Source organism: Phalacrocorax aristotelis, chromosome 5, assembly GCF_949628215.1.
Source record: "Phalacrocorax aristotelis chromosome 5, bGulAri2.1, whole genome shotgun sequence".
Taxonomy (NCBI): Eukaryota; Metazoa; Chordata; class Aves; order Suliformes; family Phalacrocoracidae; genus Phalacrocorax; species Phalacrocorax aristotelis.
In genome coordinates, this window is record NC_134280.1 from 40,270,095 (window position 1) to 40,282,408 (window position 12,314).

Genomic DNA, 12,314 nt, shown 5'->3' on the forward strand with positions numbered 1-12,314 from the left:
GTAAAAAATTATTTTAATTACCATACATGTAACATAAAAGATAATGTCTTCAATTGTTGTCTGGTAATGAGATAATGTTGTGAAATTTGAAGTGCTAAAGTAAAGCTAGCTGCATTTAGTTAGTGTCCTGGTATATAGCAGTTACATTGGACCATTCTGCCATGTCTCTTAAACAATTTCTAATTTTTTTATTTTCCATGGCGTGATATAGCATTAAGAAGTACATAGTATTTCTAATAGTTGAAAATACAAATAAAGTTTTCTTTACCCAGATCTTATTCCATAAATATGTAGTGATTTCTGCGTTTAGATCTTTCGTCCATTTTAAGGGTAACTGGGGTCACACTGAGTTCAGAACCTTTGCATTCATGATTTCCGTAGCTGGTATTTTCTGTTCTTTCATATCTTGAACTTCCTATATGAAATTTGCTATGCTGCTTTGTTGCAATTAAGCCCAAACTAGTCAGCTGGTACTGAGTTATTATAGTTTATGTTACAATATTTTATTCTGTAATTTTGTCATTCTGGAATTCTGTGAGTTTTCTATTACCTGTTTTGCTTCTTTCCCTCCATGAGTAGAACTTTTATATCGTCCATCTGAAGATTGCTGGGCCAGGTGAAAGAGTTGAGTTTAGAATGTCGTCTTTGCACGTGTTCATGCCAGCACTTGTTTTAAAATAACATTGGGGAGTGGCTTACATCTGCAGGTCCAAACTCACAGAATTTTCGCTTGTCAATATTGTTATCAATAAAATGCATGTAATAGCAGCTACATCTTTAACCTTGAAATCCCTATGTGCTAATGCAAGGGGGCACTATTTACTGACTTCTCCTCTGTTTCAGCTTTTTGCAAAATGCAGTATTTTTGAAGCTTAGTGTCCCGTGTTTCTCTTAAGAAATTATACATCTAACTTTTAGTTGTTGTGAAGAATGAAAATGGTTAAGTATTCTAAATGTAATGTGCAGTGAAGAAAGAAACAGTAATTGTATTACGATTGTTTTGTCTAGATTAGGATCTTAGTTGGTAGTTGGATAATAGCTGCAATTCTTTCTTCCAAAGAAATATCATCTGTCTACAAGAAAACAGAAATTAACAAAAATAAATGTGCAGTATGTGTATGAAGGATTATGAACAGATCAAAACTGATGGAATATTTTAAAAGATATGACTAAACAACTTATGAAACCTCTTATTGATCTTATTTTTTTCTTCTTCTTCTGGTATTCCTATTGGGTGGTTACCTACTAAATACCTTTGTCTCCTCTGTGTTGACCTTTTGGCACTTCTATTCTTTTATTTGGGGGTGAAAAAAGTTACACAGACAGAAATCTCTGATTTAACTCATGTTTGAGGCATCATTTGTCCTTCCTTGTTCACAGGCTGAAGGCACATTATGCGTCATATGAACCACTGCTGAAGCAGTTGACTGAAAAATACCAGACTACACTGAGACAGAAAATGTTAACTAGTTTGGAGAGAGACAGAGCAGTTGGGCAGGTAAAACTATGGTGAACACTGCTTGCAAAGTTGTAAGGAATGCTTTTGGTTTTTACTTTGGTAAATACATAGGATATTGCTGTTAAAGCAATTCACTTATTCAATAGATTGAAGCAGAATATTTTAGTGAGTCTCATGTTATTTGGTGAAATGTTAATACTGAAAGTATGTGAAACTCAGTGCCACAAAGTAGTAGCTCTTGGTCTGTACTTGCTTGGTGCTGCCCCACGTGAGTCAGCAATGTGCAGACCCTGTTACACTTTCAGTGTAGACAGCTTGAGGAAAGGCGTGATATTCCCACAGAATCATATGCTTCCATCTATGCCTTTAGAAATCTCTAATTTTAACTTTCTTTATTACTCTTTTTTTTTCCCCCTAAATATATATCTAGGAATGAGCTACTAGTTTAGGAAAAAATACATTAAGATATCAGAGACAGTTTTTCTGTCTCATGGGTGGAATAATAGAGCAATATTTTACTCCTATAATCTTATCTGATGTATAGATTGGTACACTTGGTATTCTGCCCCTTTAGCAGGAAGTACTATAAGCACGGATAGGATGGATGAAGAACAGAAAATTACTTTGCATGTGTTTAACCAGTAGGTTTTTTGCTCAAAAAAAGGAGGAAAAAAAGATGGAAAAAAAACCTTCCCAAATGCGTTACATTTCAGCAGTAGCATCAATTATATGTGGGTAATGTGAAGGGAATTTACCATGCCGGCACTTTCTTCTAGTAGTCGTTATCTCTTGTTTCCTCCTTTCCTCTGCCTCCAATTTTTCTCAGGTCACCTGAGAGCTTACTTTTAAAAGACTGAGGATTATATGTTTGAAATTTCAATAAGTAAAAGAAAATCTCCTGTAGGAAAAAGCAAGGTTACTGTCCTTATCCAGTTATGCTGAATCAGGAGTACAAAACATAACCGTTCCAATGCTATGAAATGTCAGGAACATACGTAAGTCCTATTTGGTTATGAGCTGTATGCATTGTGGAGTGATGGCTTTTTTGTAACGCATAATGCCATATTTTGTGGCATTTTCTTGTAACAAAGTTCTGTGTTATATTGTGCCATTAAGTTAAAGATCAATGCAGTAGTAGCAGTGGTTAAAAGATGATGGTTCCGTAAGATCCGTAGTATTCTGTCTGCATTGTTTTAATAGAGCTGTAAAAATATTTTGAGGTATTCTGGAGGCTTGCATTCTATCACATTGTTTCACTGGGCCTCTCCAAAACCTCAAATTAGGAGTAACGTTTATAACTTAGACAATAATCAGCAAAGCAAAAAATTATAGATGGAATTTATTACTTGAATAGCCAAACACAAATGCTGTGCATTTTGAACAGACAGTTCAAAAGCAATGTTTTCGTATTATGTCTTCTTGTTCTCTCCTTTTTTTTAACATCAGGTTACAGGCTTGCAAGCCACATTACAAAGTTTAGAGTCTGGATGTGCTACTCAGATTCCTGTGACAAAAGGTAAAATATTCCCATCACCAAGCTCAGACTGGTTGTAGGTTTTTTGTTGTTTTGATGCATTTCAAAATCTGGTGTAACAGTAAATTAAAACCACTTGCACTATAAACATTTTATCAACTGTCTTGGTGACAGAGCAGCAATTTTATCATTTGAATATTTATTCTAAAATGTATCCACTAAGGACAGTGAAACTGCTCATAGCAATATGGAATATGTGACTAATTATGGAAGGACTTCATTCTAGAACTCTACTTTGTGTCTGATTTTATTGTATCTACTAATACTTTTTTCACATGAGCGTTCGTGTTATATACTTTCTTCCTATAAGAAGGTATATATGGTGGTATGGAAACAAACTTCTCAGCCATGTAGCTGACCAGATATCAGATATTACACAACTTCCAGGTGAAGCATTTGTTGCAATTAGGACATTTTTTATATCTGTTTCTTTTGTGGGTTTTTTTTTTCAGTGTGTTAAAGGCCTAAACTTACTTTTTCACTAGTAATATCACCCAGGTAAAAAGCCACTGAGTTACCCCCAATCAAGTTTCATTAGTTCCCACAATCATTGTATAAAATTCCTGTAGAAAAGACAAGGTTGAGAAGAATAGTAGCCACATAAACTTTTTCTTTCTCTTTGGATTTGTAGTTGAGTGAAGAGGACAGCAAGCATTTCCTTGACTGTTAAGATGGTTTATTTATTGTTAATGCAGACATTTCACCTACTGGCCAGATCTTTGCTACTGCCTGCTTGTTATGAGCACAACACATTCTGTTTAATTTTTTCCTTCAAGCTCTAGCTAATGTAGAGTGAAGCAGTTGGTCTCCTAAGTTGTCATGAATTGCTACAAGCACTGGACTGATATCTAGTTATCTGAAACATACCCCTAACCCTAGCTCAGGTCTTGGTTTTCATGCAGCAGTGGGAGGCTTACATAGCTGAGGGGTCCTTGGAGCACACCCTACTCCTTTCCTAAACTACTGTTTCATTAAGAACATAGTTGCTTTCATTTCTGGAAGAACCTCGAAGGGTTATGTAGTCTTACCCAGTATAAACTAAGCTATAATTTTAATTTGGTGTACAAGCAAATAGCTACTAAACTAATAAATTCTATAAATAGAGACTTTAGATATGTTAATACAGTGAAATACTGAGGTACTGGTAGCAAGCCTCTTCAGTGTTCACAGTCCAATCTGATTTTGGATTCTGATGCCTTTTTTTTTATGCATTAGTATCGTACTCCTCAGCAAGGCACATTTCAGGTCCCCAAAATACATTTCTGTGGCTGTATGTACTGGATACGCTTCGGTACAGTCTTTAAATCTTGTTACAACTAAAAGTATAAAACTCTGCCCCACTAAGAGCACAGTGCTCATTTTCATCCCACTTCAGGTAGGGAGGTAGAGAATAAACTTTTTGTGTTATTTCAGGGCATATAGCATTCAATTTCTCATTATATTCGTGTTTGAGGATATATAGTGTGGGTTCTTCCCCCATGCTACTGTTTTACAGTATAGATGCCCCATCTGTCTCTTTTTTGTATTTCACATACTTTCATTTGTTTGAGCGATTCTAAAAACCACTCTCCGGCTGTTCACAGTACTTGTTTATTCTCCAAAAATCTTGAGAGCAATTTATAATACCAAAAAGTGACAAGCAGGGGAGCACTTTATAAATAATAATATAAAAAAAAAAGGACTTTGTCGCCAACACAAATTAAGCTCATCAGCCACCCACGTGCTTGTACAAGCCTTAATTTGCTGTATCATAAATTAAGCGATATTTCAGTTCATTTATTTCCAGTGCTTTGTCCTCTAATGCTACATAATTTTTATTGCCCGTTGTAGGTCATACTCATGTCTCAGTGGGTGATATTGTCTCTTAATCAGATACTTTCTGCTGCCTCTTGAAAGACGATCACGTTCTTTGCCTCTTGAATTCTTATTTGTGAAACAGTATAATCAAGACCTTGAGAAGCAAGCAGTGCATAGATACTGGAGAAAAGTTTGCTGCATTTTTCTCTAAATTTAAGTTCTTAATTTGGAAGGAACCAGTGCTGTTGGACTTGCAAACCTCTGCTGTAGGGAGAGCTACAGCTGCATTTTTTTCAGTTGCTGTCTATTCAGGGCTTGCTTTTATGCATTAGTACATTGGTACATTGTAATTATAAGGTATTGAACGTTCAGATTGGCAAGTTATGATTTGCCAAGGTAAGATACCCTTTCTGGCCAGCTGTCTGATTTCACTGCAGTGCAAAGCATGAGGAATGAGAAAGACTTTTCCCAGCAGGAGGAGATTGCACGTCACTGTTCCTGATGCTTCTGTCCCAGAGCCTGACTCGACCGCAGAACACCTGGAATGCTGGCTTTGGCTAGAGGGCACTGAGAGTGGCTTTTAATTAGTTTTGGGTTTGCTGAAGTGCAATGAGGTCCTGCACATCCAATTCATTGTGGGTTTGTTTTTTGTTTGGGGTTTTTTTGAGGTTGTTGTATAGTGCATAATGAAGAGCAAAGAGAAGGTTTGCCGTATTCACAATGTGTTTGCATTGTAAATTTGTATCTGGTGGCTAGGTAGAAAAAATTAACAGCAGTTAATTTTAGGACAACTATTCTGGACTTATTACTTAAGCATTTGATGTAGCAGCTTTCAGCCTGATGCATTTCAAACAATTGAAGAGGACAGCTTCCACAATATAGCGCATGTAACTTACTAGGTCTTTTTGCTGTCCCACTGCCAGAGACTGCTGTTTAGCTTTGCAAACGGTGCTTTGTGTACAATTCCTTCAAGAGAAACTTTTCTAATAGGTGTTAGAAGTTAGAAGATTAAGTTTTTATTTCCTATTTACTTACCTTGCTTGTTTAAAGTTGATATGAAGGAAATTTAATAGCTGGAGAGGAACTAGATAACAGTTAGGATTAGGACTCAGCCATCTTGTAGACTGTTTTTCTGTCCCTGCTATGCTCACTCAGAAGCCAGCTCTGAAAGAAGAGTTGTATCTTGAGGTCAGATTATTTTTAAAAAGGATTGGGTGTTTTGTGTAAGAAGATTTGCATTAAAAACTGGTTTTGTTTTTGTTTCAAATCTGGTTGTCCCTGATGTGGTATCAAGATCATACGTAGCGGGATCTAATTATCAAAGAGAAATAACTGGTCTTTTTATTTAGGTTATTGGTGTATATTAACAGAGCACTTGCACCCTTGCTTATGGATCAAGACAGTGTTAAGTGGCGCTCTGAAAAAAGACCACTTTTGCCTGAAGGAATTAAGCAAAGTTGATTGTGGCTGGCTTGTAAACCTAAGTGAATGCTGCTATAACAACTGGTTCTAAAAAAGTGTTCTAAAACTGTTGCTTGCTCCGTACATTTCTTGTTTTCAGAAAATACAACAGCTGCTTATTCATTACCCAATTATATTCAAAAGTTGAACTCAATGAGTTTCTTTACTCATGGTTGAATTAACTCATTGCTAAGACTGTTAACTGTGCTTTTTCTTTTCTTGATCTGATGTAATTGCTGTTAGAAGGTCATGAAAAAGAAATTTTAAATGCACCAGTTGAAGTACTTAAACCTGGTTGTCTCCATTCCATCTACAGTGCAATCAGAATAGAAACTCTGTAAACACAAGCTGTTGCCATCTTAGTGCAATTGCAACAGTTCTTAAGAACTTGTTCTTTCTTTTTTTTAATGGTTACTGACTTTTTAAGCTCTTCATCTATCATAACTCTGCTGGTTTATAAGTATGTGTATTTCAAAACCACCAACATATCAAATACTCCATGAGCGATGTGCTAGTGGGTAGCAACTACTGAGTGAGTAGAACGTGTTTGACACACAAACCAATTTTGCTATACACATTCTTCAGAAAAAGTTATTATTCAGGATATTTGGGACAGTAGCGTTAACTTTTTAAAGCAGTGAGAATGCAGACATTTTGTTAGACCAGGCACATTTGTTTTGCCAGTTACAGTTTTGTGTTTGCTTGATCTGCTTTTTTGCCTCAGGAGTGGAGAAGGTGGGATTTTTTTTTCCCTTTTAAGTCAGAAAGTTTGCATTTTGGTGTCAAGGTCTTAGTAAAACTATTTTACAGGAGCAAGCATTTAGAAATGCATAGTCTAAAGTACATTTGTTTCAGTTTGGATTTTAGCTGTAAAATGTGTTTTTGGATCCAAGATTTTCTCAAAGAACTGGAGGGGTGTAAGTTCCCAAATCCTGTTGTAATTCAGTATTCCATTCTTTTTCCTGTAGACCCATGTATATGCTACAGGGCATTGCAACAAGATACGGGGATCACAAGGGACTGTACTGGGTTATGTGTGGGCTGCCAATAAAAAAGAGTGTCAGAGAATAGCATCCTTTCTGCCAGGTCATGGCAGATGTGTTGTACTACAGACCACATGTGCTATACTGTTCCTCGTCTTTCTTTCAGCCTATTCTGATGATTTACAGCTATGCTACCTGCTTAGGATTTCTTTGAGTTAACTATTCATAAGTAATTCTTTGTTTGAAAGGTGGATTGGGAGAAAGTGCAGGGAAGCAAAAGGGAATGCAGGCTGTAAATCAGAATGATGCATTGGTGGTAGATATTGGGTAGGACGCAGTGAGTTGTTTCTCCTGGCTTTGACGGAAATGAAGAGTTGCATCCATTTTACTGTGACTCTCTCCTGTACGGCAAGATTCGAAATCATTGCTGCATTTTGGGGGTAAAATCTAGGGTACCGTTAGGTAAGCTGAAATAGATCACACCAAAATAACTTGTGGAGCAAAGTTATATGTAGTCTTAGAATACTTTATATGGATGGCACAGTAGCCTGAATATCTTTTTATTTAAAGTGGTGTTTCTTTTAGAATTTCATGTGTATAGCTAATATTAAGTAAAGAGGTATGTTCTAGAAGAGTAAGTAGAAAATGCATTCTAATGGTATTTTTGTTTGTTTTATTTTATAGCAGGCCACAAATGTCAAAGGAAGAAACGGGTGGAAGGTCCCACCCAGAAAGCCCTTCAGGAAGCCAGGCAGCAAAAAATTGTTGATGCTGAAAGCAATTCATATGATCCAGTCAAAGATGCAGAGAAGATAGGCAAGAGAGATCCAAAGGTATGCAGCATTCTTTGCAGTTGCTCAGTATCCAAGCTAAAGTACACTTTAAACTTTTACTAAGCCGTGGTAAAAAACACTTGTCCAACATGACTGAAAGAAGTCTGTCACGTAGTGACAAATGCTTAGTAAAAGTCAATAGGACAGGTAGGTAACAGGTTTTTTGTGTTTTTAATATGAGTTTCTATTGCAACTAATTTTTCAGGGAATAATAGGAACTTTGATTAGTTGAAGCTAGCAAGTTACTTTGCAAGAGTCTGTAGTCACCCAGCAGAGGAAGAGCGCTGGGTGTAAATGCTTGTTGCTCTTTATGTTTCTTTGGTAACTGGAGAAATCCTGACCTATTCTGTAGTGCTTGCAAACTTTTCAAGCATTTCAGCCTGTGTGTTTCAGCTGGGTCTAAAAGGTGTAACATCTGGGAGACTAAAGGCAAGGAACTGATGATTTCTTAATAGTCAATGAAAGTTTCTAAACTTGAGTATACCAAAGGTGTGTTGCTGTTTCAGTTTGGAAGTTGTGCAAAATCAAAATTAATTCCTGATTGAAATTTTTTTATTGTTGAAAGGATTTTTTTTTTTTTTACTTTATTCTACTTGATTTATTTCTTGAGGTTGCATTTTGGGACTATGTAAGTGTTTTTCCAAATTAAGGTAAACATTCTAATATCTAAAATTTCTTAAGCTCTTAAAACTGTTACACTGGCTTGTTTTTGTTTGAGAACCACAGAGTTTAGATTGTGTTTTTTTGAGAAGAAAAAAAAGCTTTAATTTACATTGATATAGTCAGAATGAGCTTCAGTATTTCCTTTCCCCTGTCTCCACAAGAATATGTCCATGGTGATTTATTTTTTGTATGTTTCTATCTGTTTTTTGCAGGGTGTTTCTTCTGTCTGACACTGGCAGTGCACCTCTCCTCCTGACAAGCATAACATTTTATTGGTTTTCATCCCTTTTGGTTCTCCTGAGCCTCCAAATAAAGAAATAAATCTATATTCTGTTGCTTCTCGCCACATACTGGAAATAATTCTCTGTACTATCTCCCCACCTATTAGTATCTGACTATTACTGAGGCACTTGCTGGTCAGTCCATCTCCACTTTCCTTGTTCTTCATTCAGTGGTTGGAAACTTCCATCTTAGACTCCTATAGGTATGTCGTTTTTTCATTTTGACTTGAGAACAGATGAGCATTTCTTGGCTTCTGAAATCTTATTTTTTGTTTCTATTTCTACTGAAGTCATCAGGATTTTTATAGTTAACTGCAGCAGAATATGTTTCACCCCCAGAATATATAATCTCTACACAGGTAGTATGCCTGTCTTGGCTCTTCCTTGTTCTTTGAAATTCATGAGCACTGTTAGTTGACTGGTGCTGGCAAGCACCTGTGTTTCTGCAGATCTTGTGCTTCCCAAATGAGTCCTACCAGAGGCCCTGATGTCTTCATTTAATCAATAGATTAGAAAACTGGAGTAGCTCCAGAAATAAGGCATCAGAAAATATGGGTATGTTTCAGTGTACCAGATTTTACCATGGCTAAGCAATAATTGAAAACTTCAGGTGTGAGACTAACATGTTTTCCAACAATGGAACAATACCTTTTTTTCACTTCAAATTTCCTGGATCTATTATTTCTAAATATTTCTTTTCCCCTAACAAAGGACGCTACCATAGATGCCCATGTGAATTGTCCTATTTTTTAGGCTGTTAGAAATAAATGGCAGAGGAATGATGAGTGTGTAGAAGGTGAAGGGGTGAGATAAAATTGTGTTTAAGAGAGGTACTCACCGAACTCTGTCTCATAGTGCACATTTATTGAACTACAGTTCTAATGAAAGTTTTTTTTTTTAAATAGTGCATTCTTACTCAACAGTTTAGTTTTCTGAGTATTTGTTCCAGTCTAAAGGATTAGGTATAAATGAGTGCTTTGCCTGCCTTAGGTCATTTTATGTGATATTTGGAGTCAAACTGGTGTGGTGCCTCACCTCCATTGACCTATATCAAAAGGTCTTTTAAATTCTGCTGTGTCTTACGTGACTTATATTCTTTCTTACAATGATTCAACATGGCAATGTCTTTATTGAAGAGTGTACCATAAATAATAGCCTTGTTCTTATTTACAATAATGAAAATAACACTTCAAATGTGTGTTTTGAGGGGGTAGAAATCATGTAGTCAGATTAAGATTGCACTTCATTTAAGTTCTCTTTATATCTCAAAGGAAGTAAGAGTCAGAGCATAAATTGGTCAGTTCCATGGAGTTCAGGTGGGGAATGTATAGAAGAAATAAAGGCAATTAAAAATCATCTATTCAGACAGTGCATTTATGACAGAATAGAGAAAAAGAAAACGAAGTATGGGAAATAGATGAAAAATCACTTTCAAATATTTTTTACCTCTTCTCAGTAAATGTAAGTGAACATTTAAAGCTTACAAAAGTTCAGAGTGGGCAGTTTATCCAATCTTAAAATTTAGGTATTTGGATTATATCACGTTCAGTAAAAAGCAAATATATTGTCATGAAATTGTATCCTTGAGACAAAGTTATAAATGTTTGTATTAACTGTACAGTTGCATAGGAGTGAACTATGGTGATGAAGATGATTTAAAATCTTTTCTGTGTCTTGTAGCTAAATACTGACCTAACAAATGCCTGTGCTTACTTTTAAGTAGATGCAAGTATGACTCATAGCTGAACTAGAACATTTACTTCAAGGACAGACATATATTGTGCTGTTGTAATATCCTGTAAAAGCTGGCATGGAATTTAAAACCTAAGGTCCCTTTGGTACGCAGTTTATCACTGAAACAGTGAAAAAGCAACAGGAATTTTTCTGGGAGAGAATGTATTCTCCTGATTTTAAAATCTTTGTTACAAGACTCAATTAAATTATACAGTAACAGGCAATTAGGCTAAACTGTTTACATATCTAGCCCTTAATAAGCCAGTATCAATAGCATAAATATTCTTAAATTAAGAATGTGCATAGAGTACTGCTTTAAACATTTAAATTAATTAAAATGCACTCACAGGTCATTAAAATCGTGGAGAACCTTTGATAATGTGATTTTCATTATCTTGTTGAAATATACTTTTTCTACTTTTTATTCTCTCAGGTTCCTCACAGAGTACAGTCTGTGATTGCTTTTATTAGTTATTAGCAGGGAAATTGTAGCTTCTTTGTTTGGTAAATTCTGTTTTCACATATAATGTATTACAAAGCAGTTTGATTTGGTGTAAAACTTTATCAAAAGGTGCATTGGACACTTCTGGAGTTGACGCGTTATCTGTTTCTGTGGAACAGATTTTGAAATTATGGCCAATGGTATATTAAAAAAATACATAAGTAAAATCCAGTGATCATACAAACATAATAGCTTTTGTAATTAATAAGACTTTGGGACGAAATATCACATGTATACATGTGTAAAACCCAAGTTTCTCCTCAATTCTGTGGAAGAAAGATTTCAAAATTTAGCAGAACTACTGGCTTTGTGGTCTCAGAGGGGAAGCTAAAACTAAATGATTACTTAATCAGATTATTGATCTTGAATACAAATGAATACGGGCATTTGGGGACACAATTAGAAACACAAGGTCCCAAAAATAGTTAGGTAGGGCCGTAAATGAAATAAGCAATCATTTTGTATTTGTAGTAAGGTTAGTAGGAAAGCACTGATTTGACATTGAAGACAGAGAAGACGACAGGCAGATAATACTGGGAATATTTATTTTTACGGTCCTTCACTGGTAAATTAAAACTCCAGACAAATAGCTAAGAAAATTAATACCAGTTACAAAGATATAAGACTGCAGTCTAGAGAAGGGAAAATATAATGCTTGTCTTTCAAAGGAGATAAAAAGTAAATGCTTAAAAGTTATAGACTAGATGGTGTACTCCAAATTCTTTGGGAATTTATGTTAAAAAAAAAGAGAAATTTTACTGAACATCTGGAAGAAACCTGGAAAAGAAGTAATAGTGAACATGAAAAAAAATGTTTTAAAGCAATCTAAATTGCATATATAGCAGGATAAGAGGTCTCGTAGAAGAGACAACATAGATGTTGTAACTTCCTTATTCTTAAGATATAAGAATTTATAAGATATAAGAATTTTTATGTTTTTGATAAGGCTTTGGGTACTGTTTCACAGATCATTCCTTTTAGCAGCTCTGGAAATCTGGCCTGATGGAAACTTTCCTAAATTAATGGAAAACAGATAGGAAATTTGCAGATATTGTGAATAGGCTTTT

The 12,314-nt window shown here is 35.5% G+C and overlaps 1 protein-coding gene across 1 annotated transcript in view; it reads left to right on the plus strand.

The window, feature by feature from the left end:
- Nucleotides 1–12,000, plus strand: part of SPAG16 (sperm associated antigen 16) — a 33,990-nt gene extending 21,990 nt beyond the window's left edge. Inside the window, exons 7-10 of the mRNA XM_075094063.1 lie at nt 1,381–1,498; nt 2,906–2,975; nt 7,919–8,067; nt 8,943–12,000. Coding sequence (XP_074950164.1) covers nt 1,381–1,498; nt 2,906–2,975; nt 7,919–8,067; nt 8,943–8,960 — 355 coding nt within the window. The 3' untranslated portion in view covers nt 8,961–12,000. The remainder of the gene's footprint in view (nt 1–1,380; nt 1,499–2,905; nt 2,976–7,918; nt 8,068–8,942) is intronic.
- Nucleotides 12,001–12,314: the final 314 nt, after the last annotated feature.